Here is a 21,156-nt window from a genome sequence, read left to right on the forward strand (position 1 = left end):
TATATATATATATATATATATATATATATATATATATATATATATATATATATATATATATATATATATATATATATATATATATATATATATATACAATTATTTATTTATTCATGCTATTACAAAATGTGCTTAAAATAGTTTACATATTCATAAACGATCGATCGGTGACATTTGATAAGAAGATGTAGCATTGTAAAATATCTTAGATAGTTGCGGTTGAAATAGAAAATTTGATAAATATGATTATTTTTTAATATTAATATATTAGAATATATTTTCGATAATATTGATATTATTTAATTAGATAATATCGCTCATTTCTATATAAACATTCTGAGATTGTTAACCTCCAAAAAATATTATCGAATATTCAGAAACTCCTCCATGAAGATTATGTCAAATATGTTGATCCAAACCTCTATTGAAAATTAGGTCCTTTAATGAAGAACAAACATATAAGCTCTTCTCTGAAGATCAAGTCACTTGAATTTCAGAGGCCCTTCAATGGAATGTTCAAGGCATTCAATTGAAAAATTAGAGGACCATCTACATATCTTGTACCCATACCGCATTGATACTACTTGTAAAATTCAATTATCTTTGTAGCATTAATGCAATATGAGTACTGATACTTCATTTTTTTGCTGATAATTATATAACGATCTGGCAAGTGCACCTCAATTAGAGGAATCTTCAACATTCGAACAAAGCTCTCATGTTTCTGACAAGTATGCTCTTTCTATGTTTATCTATTTTATATATATTCTGGGTGGAAGAACATACATACCCAAAAGGTTTGTGCATGACTATTTTTTTTGTTAAAATAAGGCTATTAGTGGTCGAACAGTGGCTCAAACTTGGCCCAGGTCAGATTCTTTTGCAGATTTGTTACTGAAGCAGTCTGATATTGACTGACTGGTTCATCATGCTGATTGCTGGTTACATTCAAGCTCTAATTTCCTATTCTGATTTTACATGTGTCAGATGAGCTCAATAGATGCAGCAATTGACAGGAGAATATCAGAAAGCAGGTTGGCCGGGCGTATGGCGTTTTAGGAGCCAGTTGCAATATCTAGGAGGAGCCAGGTGCTTATGTCAAGTTCTAGTTTTCTATATCCACTGCCCTCACAAGTCTTAGATTGCTTGCTTGCTTGGTCTCCTCTTGCAAATTGCAATGTACTCACTCTGGTTGTATTTTTTTGGGGAGTAAAAGACGGATGGAAAGTTTGTGGGAGGCACCCTTGACCAATTACACACATTTGATTGGCGTAGGCTGTGCATTAACAATTATTTATTTCCTTTGAAACTAAAATTCGGGTATTATATTATTGTGTTACTGCAAAATTCTAATAATTGGTTGGTTGGAGAAAGTATTATTGAGATGAGATGTACCTCTTGCTTTGAATTTATAGTTGATAGAGAGCGAGCTGATGTATGTATAAAAGGGAAAGGCGCCCTCCCTCAATAGAGCAAAATCATAGCTTATTTTTGTGTGCAGTAAAAGAATTTCAAGTACAAGAAGTCAACAAATAAAATAAAATAAATAATTTTAAACATACAGGAATAAGACGTTTACAACTTGTGAATGAATGACAATATAATGTCAGTTGGTAAATTTTGTTTCGTTTTCAATTACTCCGTATTTAGATATATAAAATTATAATTGTACGTTGATATAGAAAATTTGATAATTATCTTTATTTTTTTAGTACTACTAACTCTGTAACATTTCGTATCTGTTTATAATTACTTTCTTAATCTATTAAAGGCACAAAGAGTTAATATCACCTCCACTGAGGCTTGAACTCACTTCCATCCATATGGGAGTATAATTGGATGTTATTAAACCACAATGTCTAATTTGTATATATTTTGAAATATTAGTATATTTGAATATATTTTGGATACTATTGATATTATCTAATTTGTTTAATTAGATTATAAATTTTTTTTGAATGTATTAGGAGTTCTCATTTCTACGTAATCATCATGGAAAAATCATGTAAACATTTTGAAAATAGCCCCTCTATGAAAACTTCATGTTGATCCAAACCTCTATTGAAGAGACTGCTTTTCTTTGAAAATCAAGCTACTTGAATTCCGAAGGCCCTTCAAATGGAGTGTTCATGATCTGCTTTTAAAATCAAGTCAAATCAAGCTACTTGAATTTCGGAAACCATTCAGTGGAGTGTTTAAGGCATCCAATTAAAAAATCAGTGGTCGGAGAGACCACTCTTCTTTGAAAATCAAGCCACTTAAATTCCGGAGACCCTTCAAAATATATACAAATTAGACATTGTGGTTTAATAACATCCAATTATACTCCCATATGGATGGAAGTGAGTTCAAGCCTCAGTGGAGGTGATATTAACTCTTTGTGCCTTTAATAGATTAAGAAAGTAATTATAAACAGATACGAAATGTTACAGAGTTAGTAGTACTAAAAAAATAAAGATAATTATCAAATTTTCTATATCAACGTACAATTATAATTTTATATATCTAAATACGGAGTAATTGAAAACGAAACAAAATTTACCAACTGACATTATATTGTCATTCATTCACAAGTTGTAAACGTCTTATTCCTGTATGTTTAAAATTATTTATTTTATTTTATTTGTTGACTTCTTGTACTTGAAATTCTTTTACTGCACACAAAAATAAGCTATGATTTTGCTCTATTGAGGGAGGGCGCCTTTCCCTTTTATACATACATCAGCTCGCTCTCTATCAACTATAAATTCAAAGCAAGAGGTACATCTCATCTCAATAATACTTTCTCCAACCAACCAATTATTAGAATTTTGCAGTAACACAATAATATAATACCCGAATTTTAGTTTCAAAGGAAATAAATAATTGTTAATGCACAGCCTACGCCAATCAAATGTGTGTAATTGGTCAAGGGTGCCTCCCACAAACTTTCCATCCGTCTTTTACTCCCCAAAAAAATACAACCAGAGTGAGTACATTGCAATTTGCAAGAGGAGACCAAGCAAGCAAGCAATCTAAGACTTGTGAGGGCAGTGGATATAGAAAACTAGAACTTGACATAAGCACCTGGCTCCTCCTAGATATTGCAACTGGCTCCTAAAACGCCATACGCCCGGCCAACCTGCTTTCTGATATTCTCCTGTCAATTGCTGCATCTATTGAGCTCATCTGACACATGTAAAATCAGAATAGGAAATTAGAGCTTGAATGTAACCAGCAATCAGCATGATGAACCAGTCAGTCAATATCAGACTGCTTCAGTAACAAATCTGCAAAAGAATCTGACCTGGGCCAAGTTTGAGCCACTGTTCGACCACTAATAGCCTTATTTTAACAAAAAAAATAGTCATGCACAAACCTTTTGGGTATGTATGTTCTTCCACCCAGAATATATATAAAATAGATAAACATAGAAAGAGCATACTTGTCAGAAACATGAGAGCTTTGTTCGAATGTTGAAGATTCCTCTAATTGAGGTGCACTTGCCAGATCGTTATATAATTATCAGCAAAGATGATAATGAAAATACGTACTTGAATCACTGATGGCCACAAAATGTGGGGATTGCTAGCCAAGTGGAAAATGGCAAACAATTAAAAGAGAAACGGTAAAGCAGCCCATCACAATCAAGAGGGTTGAATTGTAGACACAGTAGATTGGATTGCTTTGATATGATGTGATACAGCACAGCTAAATTTTTTAAGGGGAGGAAAGCGATTACTTGAACTGATAAATTAGCTTCACGAAAATGAATTCAAAACACACAAAAAAAAAAAAAAACACTTCTAGTTCATGGCTAAATTTGGCTACGTAAAGTGTTATCAATAATTATTATCATTTTCTCAAGGGGAATCCAATTTGTTTAAACAGGAAATATCAATAAATGATTGAAGCTTGTTATGCATATGTAACTTCAATCCATCTAAATTCACTAACAAAATGTTTAATTCATGGAATAGGCCAGGAATAGAATAGCACTCCCAGAAATAGGTCTATTGCATTGTTTGGTTAGTATTTTTATTCCTAGGAATACTCTTGGGAATGAGCTATTATTCCCCTTACAAGGGGAATATAGCTATTCCAAGGGAAGGCCTAGTATATTAAGCTATTCTTGAATTCTCGGAAATAACATATTTTTGTAATAATAAGCTATTTTTGTTATATATTAAGCTATTCCAAGGGGTGGCATAGTATACTTAAGCTATTTTTGTTATATATTAAAAATTTATCCTATCCTATAGTAATAATAACATTAGCTTTATATTTGCTAAACGGTCCACATAGAGTTGCCCATTTACTTGCTAGGGGAGCTGTATTCGTAGCTAATCGTAAGGAATGGAGGTCCACCCCTCCGGGCTTTCTTATTGATGTACTTTGTTCTTATTTTCCTTTCAAAAATAAAAAAGTAATAATAATATTATTATTATGTGTATATAGAGACACAGACACACAATATATATATATAACAATTTATTTTGTTAATACCTTTCTTTGCCCTTAATCAATTTTATGCATTGTACAAAAGGAATATAGCTATTCCGAGGGGAGGCCTAGTATATTAATCTAATATTAAGCTATTCTTGAATTCTCAGGAATAGCCTATTTTTGTGACGCCTAAAACCTTTAAACCAAACTCTATGTGGACCCTGCTCATAGTTTACATGTGTGTTTGATAACCTTTAAAACCACCTCCTTGTTTACATGTGTGTTTGGTAACCTGTAAAATGCCTTTCGGAAAATGTTTTCCGAGTTTTCTGTGTTTGGAAACGTCCGGAAAATGTGGTCAACGGGTTTTCCGTTTACCAAGGAAAATCAGTTCATTTTTCCGGAAAATGACTTACGGAACTTTTTTCCGTAAGTCATTTTCCAGAATCGCCAAAATAATTGTTTCGCATGTTTTCGACCAAAACCAAGCCATATCACCCATGACCATGGACCAAGGAGGTGGGAAACTGCCGAAAACCTTTGCTACATTTTTTTTTTAATTTTTTTAATTTTTTTAATTTTTTTATAAATTCTATTTTTTTTAATAAATACCATTATTTTAATAACTATTATAATTTTTTTTATTTTAAATAAAACAATTACAATGTTTAATTATACAATTCTATCCATTTTCCAGAAAATGAACCAAACACATAAAGACAGTTTTTCATAATACATCCAAACACTAGAAATGAAACTGTTTTCCAGAAAATGACTCATTTTCCAGAAAACATTTTCCAGAAGTCTTTCCTGCTTTCCAAACGGACCCTAAATCAATGGTTTTGTTCTCACCGGGGACATAGTTGTAACCTGATAAGGGACCTATATATATATATACACACACACACACACATAGACACACATACAATTTATTTTTTTAATACCTTTCTTTGCCCTTAATCAATTTTATGCATTCTAAATGCTTGCTATAATAATAATATTATTATTATTTTTTTTTTTTAATTTTACACGGAAATATCATTCATTTTGCACGCAAATATCATTCATAATAGAGGATATTTACATCTGTTGGAGGCTTATTGCACTTCTATTCCTTAAAACCAACCAAACAATGGAATACAATCCTTGAAGTTTATTCCTTTCACAAACCAAACAAAGGAATAGAATTCATATTCTAGTCCTTGCTTATTCCATTACCTATGGAATAGGATTCCTATTCCTCCAAAATTCATTTTGTGAACCAAATGTACTGCAAGTGTAATTTATTGAAAGGAGAGAAAAGAGATTGGAAGCACTTACAAATTTGCTTTATGAACATGAAACAACAGAAAAGAATTGAATCTGGTTAAGTGGAATACAACTACTATCCATCTGGACAGAAATGCAACTCATGACCATAACCATATAAAATAGTACCAGTACAGGGTAATTATGACTTACCTGGCTAGTAACATCATGCACCTGATACTTTGGTAATGACATTCTTCTTTCTTCCTGCAAGAATTCCAAATCACAACCATGTAAGACATGTTTACAACATTAGTCAACTTTGTTACCCAAGGGGAGACTACTAACCATGGACATAGCTTCATCATCCCAAACCAAGTAGACTTCATTTGTTGTTGGCTGAGTAGCAGGAGCTTTATTAGCAATTACAGGCGGTGGTCCAATTGAAGGTCCACTAGTATTAGGCCCGGAGGCATAAGAATGTGAACTCACTGGTGCTGCAGCTGCAATAAATGAATTTAAGGGGATGTTATTGAAGCAAAAATAGAAGTGCCATAAGTGCTGGACAAGCCATTAAAGAATGCATTGAATGTAAAGGAAAAAGATACAAAATAAGAACGAAAAATGACATTAAACCTCCCTAATTTTGGAGGGATTATTTTCAATATCTCATTCAAAAATCATATGACAATGTTTGCCCCAACTGCAATCTAAAGAGTTCATAGCAGTCTTCACAAAAGCCATTATGTAGAAACTGTAAAAGTTAAAACCAACTAAAGAATTACCCATTAACCATCTGATGAACCTCTAAGAACTCTATTTTTGAGAGGATGTTTATCAATATTTTGAAAGTACTTTAAACTAGCATCTCAACAATGAGAAGTATTGAAATCTTCTCATAATTCACTTTTTTGGTTGGTGAAAGTAGCCAAAACACTTGAATTTAATAAATATCTGATATCACTATTTTATTATTTTTCTCCAATAGAAACCACAATTTTGATACAGCAGATAATAAAATGAAAGCAAACCTTGTGAGCCTGCAGCCTGATAGCCATTTATTGCAGGAGTGCTGTTGGCTAGGTTTGGGTCAATTGAGCTCTGCACTTCAGCTGAAGAGCTTGTTGACAATTTAGGTGCCGAAAATGGTGAACTCTGAGCAGGAATACTGTTAGGATGAACAACGGGAAACAACGGTTGAGAAACTGGAATAGATGATGTAGTAGTTGGCAACCCTGGAGGAGTAACTGGAAACGGTGTCAGGGTCGGAGGAGCAGTGGATGGAACAGGGAGTCTCATATTCTGGACAGGGAATAAGGGCTGTTGTGGCAAGCTGATAGGTGGAGGTGGTGGCACTGAGACAGCAGGATACTGTGAATACCATGTCTGAGGTCGGGGTGGAGTTGGCCAACCAGGACGGGGTATAGGTATAGCAGGATTATACCTGCATTAGTTCAGCCAAAAAAAATGTTATAGACATTCCTGCCTCCACATCAGAAGAATGATGCTTATAACATAAACAGGAGACTTTACAGATTCCATGGTTCAAGAAAGCAAAAGGGCCATAAAGGATTTTGCAAATAGAAGCAAACAAACAATATTTAGAAGACACAATTCCCCAAAAATAAAAATAAAAACAGAAGCACAGAATAGAAACTAAAATATTATTCAGGAACTACAACTCCAGCACACAAATTGAAGCATAGTTGACAACTCAGATCAGCTTTAAGCCTATACACTCCTTCCATTTTGGCCCATACATATATCTAGCTTTTGAAACACTTTATTGGAGCAGATTAATACAATCCAATCTCCAAAGGATATATTAAATGGATTGAGACAAACAATCAAATTTAAAAGGCAGGCAGCTGCATGGAAGTCAACCAGGCTAGACAGGAAAAAGAAGAAAAGACTCAGATGAAAACATTACTTTTATGCTAGTATAACTAACCATATTTACTTCTAGGACAAGCTATTCCAGTAGAGTGAGAAAAGAATTAGCATTTAAATGAATATGAAGCAAAAGTAAAATAAAAAGGTTTTCATTTAGAGCATCAAAAGATGCACATAAAGAAGGATTTTCATGGATTGGTAACATACAATGGTGGAATCGCGCCCAAAGTTGCTTGAGAAGGATAAGCAGCAGGCAATGCCCCTGGAACAACACCTCCAACATACTGTGATGCTGAAACATCTACTTTGGCTGCTTTTGATGGAGCCCCTTCCTCTGCAAGAAAAGGTTTTTACACAGAATTGGATTATGCTACAATGAAACAAGAAATCTGCAAGAATATTATCCCCTTTACATTCTGTCAAAGACCCATGCATCGCATTTAAGCTATGTGATGCTAGTATACTACTAAAAAAATTAAAAAGTTGAATGTGCAATCCTCCATGAGCTACACTAAGATACTACGGAATAAAAGAATTAATGTTACAAAAATCATTAGAGCCACTGCTGGATAATATTTGCACAGAACACAGTACAAGACTAACCAGGAAGGAAGGGAACCAAAAGTAAAGCATTCTACTGGCTAAACATGTATAGATAACTCAAACCAGGGATATAAATAAATACTATGTGCTTATTAGCACAAAAAATTCATCACAGAGTATAAAATTAAGTTTAATAAATCTTAGAGATGAACAAATGGACTACAGACACCAAGGGCCCATTTACAACAGTTCTCCAATTTTCTAGAAACCTTGAAAACACTTGTTTTAGACTTTTAGTTCTACAAATGGAAACCAGAACTACTACCACCTACTTACACACACACACTCTCTCACCACCACCTACCACCTACTCTCACTTTTATCTACTTATAAATCTATCTATTACGATGACAACATTTATTATCATCTTCTCTTATCACCATCTTCTATCATCTATATTCTCATTTACTTATATTAACATAATAACCTACTTGCATACTCTTAGTTAAACACCATTTGTATTATTTAAATATAAACTCAAAATATTAACTGATTTTTAGAGTTTGCGTGCACTAGATAAGTTATTGTATCAGATATTTTTAGCTATGTATGGATTAATTTTGGTTTGCATATCAAATGTTAAAATTTTGCATATATTAGACTCAAAAGTAAATATTATATATTTCACTCTGCACATATTGAAAAATATTTTAAATATCAAGTGTAATAAAAGTATTCATATTATCTGAACTAAAATACAAAACCTAAATTGTTTTACTAAAATTCGGGTAAATTCAATAAGTTATTTATTCAGATTCCAGATATTTTTTTATTATGTTAAGGTATAAATTTAGTCCAAATATCGGATGTTAAAATTTAACATGTACTAGACAAGTAAAAATTATATATATTTCACTCAAACCAAACATATCCAGAAATATTTCATATATTGAGTTTTAAAAATAACTCAGAATTTTGAAATTGCATTATTTTTTAACATTATAGTCCAAAAGTCCTAAACATTGAATTTGGAAAATGAATATTGGTAAACATGTTTTCTAAAGTGAAAACAGAAAATAGAGAATGGAAAACAGTGAACGAAGACAGGAAAACATAAAACAGAAAATGGAATACTGAAGTTAACGGCTCCAAAATTCAACAAGTTCATATCCAAATTATCATACAATAATAAATATATTATAATGGGTAATTGAAAAACTCTTAACACTCCCAAGGAATTATTTCTTTGAATTTGTAACAATTTTAAGAAAAAGATATGGCCAATATTCTGACAATTCCAACTATTGGTGTTCCATGAAATCAAAGAACATTTGAGCAATTCAGAATCTTGAAAGAGAATCTAAAAACTTTAATATCTTAAATGTAACTGTAAATAAAGTACTTCAGATGTTTTTATTTTCAAAACAAAAGGAAATCCAGCTTTGAAAATTCACTGTATGAAAAAGCAGAGGAAAGAACATGTGCAATTTATTGGCAAATTGAAATTTTGTATAAACCCATACCTTCTTCGCCATAGTGGGCAGCCAAGACATCAGGTGGGATACCTTGCATTCCATATATTTCAATATCTGTTGATTCCCTGCCAGGCTTTGCGTTCGGCACTCTGAAATATATTATCTTTTATCAGCAGCAAGAAAACAAACTTGGCACAAGAATACATCCTGATGCATCCCAATTGGCTCAAGCTCAATTTATATTTAATCAAAGTCACAAAAAGGCCCATTTACCTTTTTTTCTTTTTGTCCTATAACCTCAAATTCAGAATATTTATGTATCAATCCAAAATTAGTCCAACTGATAATGGCATTTTCTCATCCCTCTTTTGGGGGTTACAATTAGAGAAGATCTTACAGTAAATCCGGCTTACTAACATGTTGCTAATACCTTGTAATATTCCCATGAAAACTGTTAAAGTTGCCTATTTAACAATTATCAATTAAAAATTTTTGATTTTCTAATTTCTCCTCCATTGCGTTACAAAAATAAATAAATAAATAAATAATCATTATTTGAAGCAGTTAATTGTTACTGAAATCCATGAAAGCATAAAAATGGACAAATAGAGCAATGCAATAGCTAATGCAATGAAAGTAAATTCTGAAAAGTGAATTACGGACTTGGTGACGGTCTCTTTGTGGACCTGAAGGACGTGGATGGCCATGCCGCCGGCTGTAGAGAGCTTCTTTTGGCAGACATGGCACTTGAAGTGCTTCGCTTTCTGGTGCTGCACCAGAATCTTCTCGTCGTCGAACTCCCGATCGCAGTAGTAGCACCATACCTTATCGGATGCCCTCTTCTTCTTCTTCCCCATATTTTCAAACCCCTTTGCTTTCCCTTTAAACTCTAGAATCCAATCTCAAATTTCGATTCAATGAAGGTAAAAGATAGACTGACTTGAACAACGATTTAGAAAACGATGTGTTTCTTTGGTTTCTTCTGAATCAACAACTAGGTAGAAAGAGATTAGGGTTAGGGTTGCCGTCAAGGTTTCTGAAAAGAACACGATTCTATGGGTTGGTGGGTATAGACGGGGCAAGTTGATCACGAAATTTTACAATACTTCTTCCTACGTCGTATTTCGTACTCCGGATTTATGAATTATATATATATATATATTTTTTTTGATAATAATGGATTTATGAATTACTCCGTATATATATACTAGTTTTTCACTTTGTGCGAATAAGATAATGTCCAATGTTTAATTTTTAAATAAGTACTTGACTTAAGATTTTTCTCTCTCTAGCCTAATTTTCTCTCGCCTCTCACTAGAATTCTATTTGACTTAAAAAAATTAATTCTGCTGTATTATCGCTTTTTGGCCGTGACACATATTTGACCGATTTGAGTAATCTGGCAGAAGAAGGAGGTCCGCTGGGGCCTCCGTCCCAGCAAGCGACGAAAGAGGGTGGTCCGGTGGTGGCTTAACCGTTGGAAAAAATCCAACTGGATCTAAACAAAGTAGATATTGAGGGGAGTATGGATACAGGGACCGATCATTCGGATTCGGAGGCAACGCAAGACGAAGATATAGAGCGGAGGGTTAGAGACTCTGGTGTGGTATTTGCGGTGATATGAAAATGGGTGTGTTGAACCTCGAGGATTGGAGATTATGGCACGTAAAGAGTGGTCACTTAGACTCTAGTCACCAACGTTTCGAAATCCATAAGGATCCAAGTAAATCAATTTTTGGTTTTGGATTTAAACTAAAGTATTTTTGGAATTTTGGATTTAAGGGAAAACAAGGTTAAAATAAGGTTTAAATTTTAATAGGAAATATGGGTTGGATTAGGTGTATAACCATATTGATGCATTGACACTTGAATTGGGGGATGAACAATAGGCCGAGGTTCTTAAGGCAAGCACAAAATAATCCAAGTTTCCAAACAAATGTTGTCCCATTTCCATGTAGAACCAACCTAAATTCTTGAAGAACAAAAGCTATTTAAGCCCCAAATCTACCCCTATTTCCATAGAAGAGAAAATGAATTTGAGATTGGGTTGGCTCAAGTCTCCCACCCAACTCCCATTGAGATTAGAGACTTTCCAAAGGCAAACAACAATCATTGCACACTAATCATTGCAAGATAGAAATAAACCAAATTCAAACTCAAGAACCCTAAATGGGTGTTCATCCCCTTTATGCAAAAATCACATAATAAGCATCAATAGAAGTAATAAACACCTAATCTAACCCACATAAGAGACTACTCACTCATATCTAAAGTAAACATAGTAATATTGAGTAAGGAAATCATAAATGCACAATAAATGTAAAGAAGAGATAGAGAAAAGGAAATGAGAGTTTTACTATTAATGATGAAGAAAAGTTGTTGGAATCCCTTCCCAATCTTCAATACAAGCTCCAAAATAGTGTTCTCCAATGTAAATCTAAGCTAATAAATGCTAATGAAATGAAGAAAAATTGTTCTAAGCTCTCTAGGGTTCGGAATCTCTCCCAAAACGCAGAAAAAATGCTTAAATACTGTGCAGGGGTCGCGACCTCCGGGCGGATGGCCGGATGGAAACGGTGAGGGGGCATCCGCCCGGATGTCAGTCCGCATGTGCTCAAAATTCCTGGTTTCCTTCCGCTTTGCATCCCGCTGCTCCGATCCTTTTTTAGTGAAATCTAGGCCTCCAAAGTTGTTCCATTATGCTCCAAGAAGCCTTCTAATGACTCGTTGTGACCCATTTTATCTAGAAACATCAAACCACACAAACAAATCATAGATTCCACTCAAACTAAAGCCCTTTGTTATCAAAATTTGTTAAAGTATGGGGTGAAAAAGTGTTAAGAATCAAAGGTATCAACTTCCCCACACTAGAACTTTTGCTTGTCCTCAAGCAAAAACTAAGGACAAGTCACTTTCCAAGCAATGAACATTATTCACACTTCCTTCATGTACGACCAAACAATCCACCAACCTACTTATGACAACCCGTCTTATTTCAAGAATCATTTAGGCCTTACAAATGAGTTTTCTTCTCAAGCCAATAACCAAGCACCAAAATTATTAGATTAGGTGAGGACCCTGTGTGCACAAGTGCTAAGTTGAGATTATGCAAAACATGGCTCAAGATGAGATCCCATATGTTTGCCTTTCTTACTCCCACTAGGTCAACCTTTGGAATGCATGAAATGATCAAATAGGTCTTTATTCGACTTATAACGGGGCTAAGGGTTAAGGGTTTAACAAAGAAGGGGTAAGGAAAACAAACAAAATGAGGGAAATTCACACTTATTCACAAACTAAGCTAGAAGAGATCTTGACAATAAAGAGCAAAAGAGCACTCTACAAAGAAGACTAGACAACACTCTCAAAAGGTGGGGATTTGACACAAAAAAAAACAAGAAAGGAATATACATTTATGCTTTTATTCACTTTTCCTTTTTTCTTTCACTTTTCATCATAAGGGGAAAATTAATAAGGGTAAAACAAAGAAAGACTAACATCAAGGGGAACAAGTGCTAAGCACTTTATTTAGTGAACTAAAGGCTCAAAAGGGGACAACTAGGGATAAACACATATTCACAGGGTAGGCTATAAGGCTAAAGGTTAAACAAAAATGGTCTATATCATTTCAAATCATGCAATTTCCTAAGATTTCACTTTGGGGAGTAATAGGGCAAGTTCTAGCAAAACAACCGTTACCGGAATCTCACATAAGCCTTCACTAGCCAAGCACAACACACAAGGTCAAGTTATTCATTTATTACAGGCTAACAAAGCTATTGGCAAGAGACTGAATCGATCAAGGATTTAGTTTCAAATCATCGATCAAGGATTTAGTTGCACAAGTACCACCATATATCCTCCAACCAACAAAAATGAAGTGTTCATAAGTTTAAACTAGGAAAGCAACTACCCAAGAATTATGCACAATGAACCATCTAAGCAAACTAAGTAAAGGTTTTTATATACAACCAAAAATCCGAACCACAAATTGACCTCCCCCCACACTAAAAGCAAACATCGTCCTTGATGGACCAACAATAAAGCACAACGGGGGAAAGATCAAGTCAACTAAAACAAAAACTTAAAGTGCAAATCAAGCTAAAGAGAGTAATTAAAAACAAAATGAACTTAGAAAGTGAAATGCATAGTCTAAGCAGTTAAACAAAAACAGTTAAAACTAAATGAATATGTTGAAAAATAAAAAGTTTAGAATTCATAATGCTTGTCCATAGGAGGGGCAACAACACCCTCGCAATCATCATAGGGGTAGTTGGGGGCCCCTGGCGGTGAAAACTGGCTGCGGTCCCAAGCTTGATAGTCCTCAATTCGGGCCACGACCCCCTCAAGATGGTCAACCCTCGAGTTCAGGGTTTGCACCCCGGCATTGATCTGCTGCTGCTCAGTCTGTACCAGCCCAACCTGCTGGTATATCTGCCCCATCTGGAGCTGCATGGCGCCAAGTTGGGCTAGCACCTACTGCTGAAAGTTGAGCCTAGACGACGCTTCTCCTAGTTCGCCCCCACCGGGCTCCTCCATAGCTGCTTCTTCTTCGGCTTCCTCATTTTCCTCATCCTCGGCTGCCCCCTACCCCCCCCCCTTCTATTTCAATTCGGGGCCTTTTCTTAGATTTCTTGGTGGGAAAGATCTTGTTGATGTTAGCCACGGCGATTGGGTGAGTGTTGCCTAATCGCTTCCTAGTAAGAGTGACCAGCTGTGAGTTCATGACAATTCGGGTGATGTAAGGTCCCAAGAACATGGTACGGACTTTGTTGGAGTGCTGATTAAGGAACAGATTTGCCAGTATGACTCCCATGTGCACCCGAACCTTCTTGATCATTCCATATAGACACAACATGTCCATGAAGGATGTAATTTAGTGGGAGGTGAATGTGAAGTTGGTAAAACGAAGAGTCAAGACTCCCCGAGTGTCGTGTCTCTCAAGGATGGCGAATGGGAATTGAATTAGTGTGTTGGCATCTAAGAGGTTGAAGGAAAAGAGTTACAAGATTTGCTAAGGGTTGGATTCATTGGTAAGAAGGTAGAAGGTTGATAGTGGTTGTGATAAAAGAAATGTAAAGACGGAGATCGGGGCCTTAGGCTTCTCTATGTGGTCTATCTTTGTATGGTTNAGGGTTGGATTCATTGGTAAGAAGGTAGAAGGTTGATAGTGGTTGTGATAAAAGAAATGTAAAGACGGAGATCGGGGCCTTAGGCTTCTCTATGTGGTCTATCTTTGTATGGTTTCGTGAGCTAGAGATGTGGAATAGACTAGAGAGTTCATNCATAAGAATTAGCATCCTTGAACAAGCTAGGCCAATAAAATCTGGACTGTAGAACTTTAGCCGCGGTTCTAGAAGCCCCAAAGTGTCCTCCATAAGGTGATGAGTGGCAATGATGTAGAACACTTTCAATCTCATCTTCGGNTCTTTGTATGGTTTCGTGAGCTAGAGATGTGGAATAGACTAGAGAGTTCATGGCACATCACCAAGTGGCGTCACACTTTGGACTCCCACATCCTCATTCGGTTAGGCATTTCATCGAACACTTTGTCTACCACTCCTCTCAGATCTTATCCTTTCGGACTAAGAGCGGAGATGTGGGTGAGTGAGGCTCGTGAGTGGCCGCTATCGCGCACACACTCACTTCCTTTGAGTTTGCTACCTAAGGTGCACACTTAGGCACAAAGTAGTATGAACATCATCCACACAAGATCACCATCCAACAATCACAAAGCTCACATTTAATCTAGCAATTTATATCAAGCATCCACATAGATTAACCTTGGGGCCACCAATCCCCTTTCTACTCTACTCTAACATACTAAAGAAANTTCCTTGCCCTTGATCTAATCTAACCTAGAAGAAAAGGAATTTCCCCCAAGAGGGGAGAAAATCCCTAAGAGAGACCTAATCTATGCTATTGTATGCTAAAATCTACTGCCTAAGGCTTGGGATAATGATCCTTATATAGTGGGAACAAAACAGGGGCAAAATAGACATTTTTCACGAAGCTGAATTTTAGGGTGTCACAGGGCTCTCGACGCGTCGAGCCCTGAAGACTTTTTTTCGCGATCTTTCCACACGCCCTTTTAGCTGTAGAATACCTTAAAAACATCTTCCATACTCTCGTTAGTAGTTATTGGTCACATCTGAGTCTAAATGCACGATATTCTTATGAAATGGGTAATAAACTATACAATTCTAGCCCTTTAATGACCCTTAAAATAGGCTATTCCTGGTGCTTATCAAAGTTTCCACACTTAGATCTTGCTTGTCCTCAAGCAAGCACACTTTCCTAAACTCTAGTCATATAAGCACCAAGGATAGTCCGTTCTCTCATTGTCAATTGATCAAGCGATGTGTAGGTGTTCGGAGTTAAGTGGGTGAAATCCCTTACACTATCTACCAAGACCACTAAACTCATGCCAACCAAACGTAAGAAATATGCTAAGGAAGTTAAGTCTCAGGAGATGGATATAACTGGTCGTAGCATAAAACCACATACAAATACCCGGAGTATTCCGGGGTTATCGAACCACAGGGAAGTGGGGTATCAAGCACTAGTTACTAATTATATTCGCAAGAAGCTATTCCTACGTTCACAATGGATGATTATCTATGGATATGCAAACAAGATAATTAAAATAAGGCAAACGGGTTTTTGTATTCAAAGAGGTAAAAGCGGGATTTTTGGGAGTTAAAGTGTTTAATCACCTAGTGCCAATCTAAAGTGAAATAATTATTTGGGTTAAACAAGTGTGGAAAATTGCCATCTAAAAGGGAAAGGTTACTCTCGTAACTCAAATCCAAAATACGGTAATTGGAATACTCACTCTCGTGAGCTATTCAAAATATATCCCTTAACCAAATTGTCCTCTCTCGAGGTACAATAGTCAAGTGCAATTGTGGGTGCTCTTTGATTCATAGACAAATCTAGCAAGGGTACAAGCAATCATATGCATCTAATTACAAGTATCAATAACATAAATCACAATTGCAACACAAGCAATAAACCCAAATAGATATTTCATTAAAACAAAATAAGAACTAGGCACATAGGTTCATAAACACTTTTATACCCAAAAATCCCAAAAGGAAGTTTAGCCTAACATGGCTAAAATAGATCCAACAATTATTCAATAAAGTTCAAAATAGAAGAGAGAAAGGAAGATATTCTCCCAAATGATGCCTCCAAGCTCTTTTCTTTGATCTCCTTTCCAAAAGTTGTGATGATTTCTTCTTTGGCTTTTGGAGATGATGAAGCTTCTTTTCCTTGTTCTCTTTCCCCTTTTTCTGACAAAAACCAGCAGCCAACAGGTAGGGTTTGGGGAGAAATGAAGCCTTAAATAGTGGGATCCAAAACAGGGACAAATCTGGAATTTTGTTCTGGGATGAATAGTGTCCTGGGCAGGATTCTCGACGCGTCGAGAATCTGCGGTGAACAGTACTTTCGGTCCCATTTTGACTTCTCAACACTTTTGATTCCTTTGCATTGCCTTTTTGCTCCCAAGTGGTTATAATGCAGCACTAAACACACCAAAGACACTCAAACCAAGCATTATACCACTTTAAATAAAATAACAAGGAAAAAGCATTGGAGATAACATTTTAATACACAATTAATTATAAAACCTAAATAAAAACACAAGTAAAATAGGTACAAATGAGAGTGTATCAATAACATAAAAAGTTTTACACCTTTCAAGCATGCGAAGACAAAATGGTTTCACCTTGAATTTTCTAGGGGCCTCTAGCTGATCCGACTAGTGGGAACGATGTTCACCCCCTAGCCAATTTCCAACCTAACGCCAAAGCCCCTTTACGTTAATATAAGTGAGGGCAGGGACATGGACCGCTCATCGCCATGGCTTGGGCGATCACTCTATTTTCTCACTTCCTAGGATAACGTCATCAGGCGACCCGACTTCACATGGAGCTCCATGCTTTTTCGAAGACAGTGCAATGGGTGCCTGAATCCTAGCGAAGTGGCTCACCTCCTCTCTATTTTCTCATCTTTCAGGATCTCTTCGGGGTAACCGACTTCACATGGATCTCCATGCTTTTTCGAAGACGGTGCAATGGTTACCCCGTATCCAGACTAGATGGCTCACCTCTGCTTTTATCTCTAGGATTGGCCTTTTTGCCTTTTTACTCTTTTCACCATATCAACCCCTCATGCCTTTTTCTAGGGATTATGGATTTTTCACTCTAAGCTCACTTAGGCTCACCTTTTGCCCCATGTCCTGCTAAGATTAATTCAATTTCCGGGCTTCGCAATTTTTATCTTTCTAAAACTCAAGGGGTAAACACTCCCACTTCGAATGATCCTTGACTGAGGTCCAAACAAAATACAAGGTGAAGAACATGCAAGCACACATAAAAATTTTCAATTTTGGTCAAATTGTGCAAATTGGTGCAAAGTGTAACTTTCAAAGCATATTTAAGACATTCAAATTTTAGCACAAGGTTAGGAGCCTTCCTAGATAGTATCGGCAATAACACGCCCTCTAGTTCCTATACCTTATCACTCAATTAATCAACTATTTCAAGAAACATAAATCCTTTCCACACTTAAAAGTGAACATCGTCCTCGATGTTTCCATTAGGAATAGAGGAAAAAGGATTAGGGTCTTAAAAGATTGTGCATTAAAGCATCTTTCCACACTTAAAAAGTGTGCTTTGGCTTCAAATAAATATTCTAAAAATACTATACCCATTATAACAAAATCATGCGACTCATCTTTCGTGAACCAAGGCAAATATGCTCATAAAATTGGAAGAAGAGTTAGAATGATATACCATACGATGCGTCTACAACCTTATCTTCAGCTTGCTGCCCATCTATTTCTTTAAGATTGCCGGCTCATCATCTCCTCACCTTTTGGTATTTGCTTAAAATTTGTGATTATTGGCACGGCCAGACCTGGGAGACTTAGAAAAATTGGATGAAAAGAAAATAATGCACGAAAACTGTCTAGGACCTGTCCACGCGGTCTTACACGCGTGTTGGCCCTCGTGGATCAGCACTGGAAAGCTTCCACGCCTGCCACCACGCGTGTGAGCAGGCGTGGTCAGCAGTGCTGATCACCTTCCTTGTCTCCTGGCTTTTGCCTTCCATGTTTGATCCAGTTTAGCTCATTTGTCATGGCTTAGTACCAAAACCACCTGCATTGTTAGCTCAAGCAAGGCTATTCTAACAAGAAAATTACTAATAAACGAAGAGAAAGAAAAAGTAAACAAGAAATGAAATTCTAAGCTAAGGATAACATTGGGATTGCCTCCCAAGTGCGCCATGGTTTAACGTCTCCTGGCCAGACGTTGTGTGCTCTATCCTTCGAAGCACACAGATTTTGGGACCTTTCCAAGCGTCCCGTGAACTTTTGCATCAAGGTATGCCCCAAGATGTAGGACATCCTTGAATTTGGAAACTAAGGAGAGGAAAATAAAATGCAACAATAAGTAAGCTCGGGGTATTATTTCAGGATGTTCAAAGATAATATACCCCTCTTCTTCTTTCTCCTTATAGGTCCCTACCCCTGCAACCTTTTCCTTAAAGATCTCCCAATGAACACTCTCTCCTCCGTCTATCTCATCTAAAGCATTTTCTCTCCACTCTTGTTCTTTTGGATTGTCAATGGTGACAATCCTTTCCCTTCGTTCCCTTTCTTCTTCTATGATCCCTAATAACTCGATATCATCCTCACTCCCCAAATCATCACAAAACTATAAGGAATCACTCTCCCATGAGCAAAAAGAAGCTTTATCATAGTCATCAAAATTATCATGAAGTACAAGGGAATCATCCTCACAAACATTATAAGAACTTTCGATAAGAGTTAGAGTGAGAGTCTTACCTTGTGTGGGTTTTTCGTCTTCCCACACAATTTCAATGTGATCCTCATCTTCACTCTCAATCTCTCCCATTGTTGAGTGTTCAACTAAAGACTTGAAACTTCTTGGAGCACCGGGGCGTCAAGTTCTGTGGATTCTTTTACACACACCTCTTCATCTTCAATTGTCTTGTCCATTTTGTCACTCTCCTGTTGGTTGGTTTCCATTGTCGGGGGATCTATTGGTAGCATTCTCGTCATAAGCTCTTCCGTCATTGATAGCATCTTAGCCTCAATTTCGTCTAGTGGAAGTCCTTCCTTGCGAAGAGTAAGAAGATTCTTCTTCATTTCGCTCCTAATTTCATCTCTTAATTTGATAGTATCCTCCTTGGCTATTTGGATGAACATTTCTAATTTATCCTTCAAGGTTTGGATTTCGTCATTGACCGGAGGAAGATACTCACAAGGTGGCCTCTCATATGGTATAGGTTGGGTGAAATTTGGCGCAAAAGGTGGTGTTTCACAAAGATATTTGTCATTTTGGTGTGGTGGGGGTGAATAGCTAGGATGAGTGTAAGAATGAGAATACCTATTTCTCTCAGGATTATAATTTGATGGAGGGTTATAATGAGATGGAGGTTTAACAATTGAAGGAATTGTGGCCTGTAATGCCGATTCACAACTAGGATCAATCTCCTTAATGACTTGAATAAGTCGGTTGTTAATACTCTCAGCTATAGAACTAATGGATTCCTCTCCATTTTGGTATGTAGGTTTCTCAATTCTCTCATGGGTAAGCATAGAGGGGGTATCATGAGGATATGGTGCATAATTGGAATAAGGGAAAGTGTTTGGGTAAGGTGGATATGTATATTGTGGTGGTGGGTATTCATAAGGGTTTGGATAATAATGTGGGTAAGGTTCATAAATTTGGGGTGGCATATTTGTTGTGTATGGTCTTCCATGGTATGGGTAACCATGGGAATACGGATAAGCACTCATTGGTAAGCTTCAATTGATTTGATAAAGAAAATTTCCTGCACAAAGCTTAACCAACAACAAATATATTGCAACTAGAAGTAGTTGCAAGTGAGCACAAGATATTCAAGACAATGTAAGCTCACTTCTTCAAGCAAATAACAAAAATAAGAAACTAAAACAAACAAAAAGAAAGCAATTCAAGAACTCTTAAAATCCAACTTCAAAGATGTCAACACTATTCGAAACCGTTTGCCATCCCCGGCAACGACGCCATTTTGAAGGATGTAATTTAGTGGGAGGTGAATGTGAAGTTGGTAAAACGAAGAGTCAAGATTCCCCGAGTGTCGTGTATCTCAAGGATGGCGAATGGGAATCGAATTAGTGTGTTGGCATCTAAGAGGTTGAAGGAAAAGAGTTACAAGATTTGCTAAGGGTTGGATTCATTGGTAAGAAGGTAGAAGGTTGATAGTGGTTGTGATAAAAGAAATGTAAAGACGGAGATCGGGGCCTTAGGCTTCTCTATGTGGTCTATCTTTGTATGGTTTCGTGAGCTAGAGATGTGGAATAGACTAGGGAGTTCATGGCACATCACCAAGTGGCGTCACACTTTGGACTCCCACATCCTCATTCGGTTGGGGCATTTCATCGAACACTTTGTCTACCACTCCTCTCGGATCTTGTCCTTTCGGACTAAGAGCGGAGATGTGGGTGAGTGAGGCTCGTGAGTGGCCGCTATCGCGCACACACTCACTTCCTTTG

At 36.5% G+C, this 21,156-nt stretch overlaps 1 protein-coding gene and 1 pseudogene across 2 annotated transcripts; one reads left to right on the top strand and one right to left on the bottom strand.

The window, feature by feature from the left end:
• The window catches only part of LOC116033184, a 104,139-nt pseudogene that overhangs the window by 65,868 nt on the left and 17,115 nt on the right, over positions 1-21,156 (top strand).
• LOC116032201 (protein SUPPRESSOR OF FRI 4) lies at positions 2,762-10,692 on the bottom strand. 2 transcript variants are annotated; one of them, XM_031274655.1, is made up of 7 exons: positions 10,248-10,692; positions 9,633-9,733; positions 7,774-7,900; positions 6,705-7,117; positions 6,022-6,176; positions 5,887-5,940; positions 2,762-3,690 (listed from the first exon to the last, which is right to left on the bottom strand). In XM_031274655.1, the coding sequence occupies exons 1-7, from the start codon at positions 10,439-10,441 to the stop codon at positions 3,568-3,570; spliced, it is 1,167 nt and encodes a 388-aa protein (XP_031130515.1). In that variant the 5' UTR covers positions 10,442-10,692; the 3' UTR covers positions 2,762-3,567. The 2 variants fall into 2 exon arrangements, with proteins under 2 accessions (XP_031130515.1, XP_031130516.1); XM_031274656.1 differs by having other exon boundaries at positions 2,762-3,168; positions 10,248-10,690.

The sequence above is a fragment of the Ipomoea triloba genome, chromosome 10, assembly GCF_003576645.1.
Source record: "Ipomoea triloba cultivar NCNSP0323 chromosome 10, ASM357664v1".
Taxonomy (NCBI): Eukaryota; Viridiplantae; Streptophyta; class Magnoliopsida; order Solanales; family Convolvulaceae; genus Ipomoea; species Ipomoea triloba.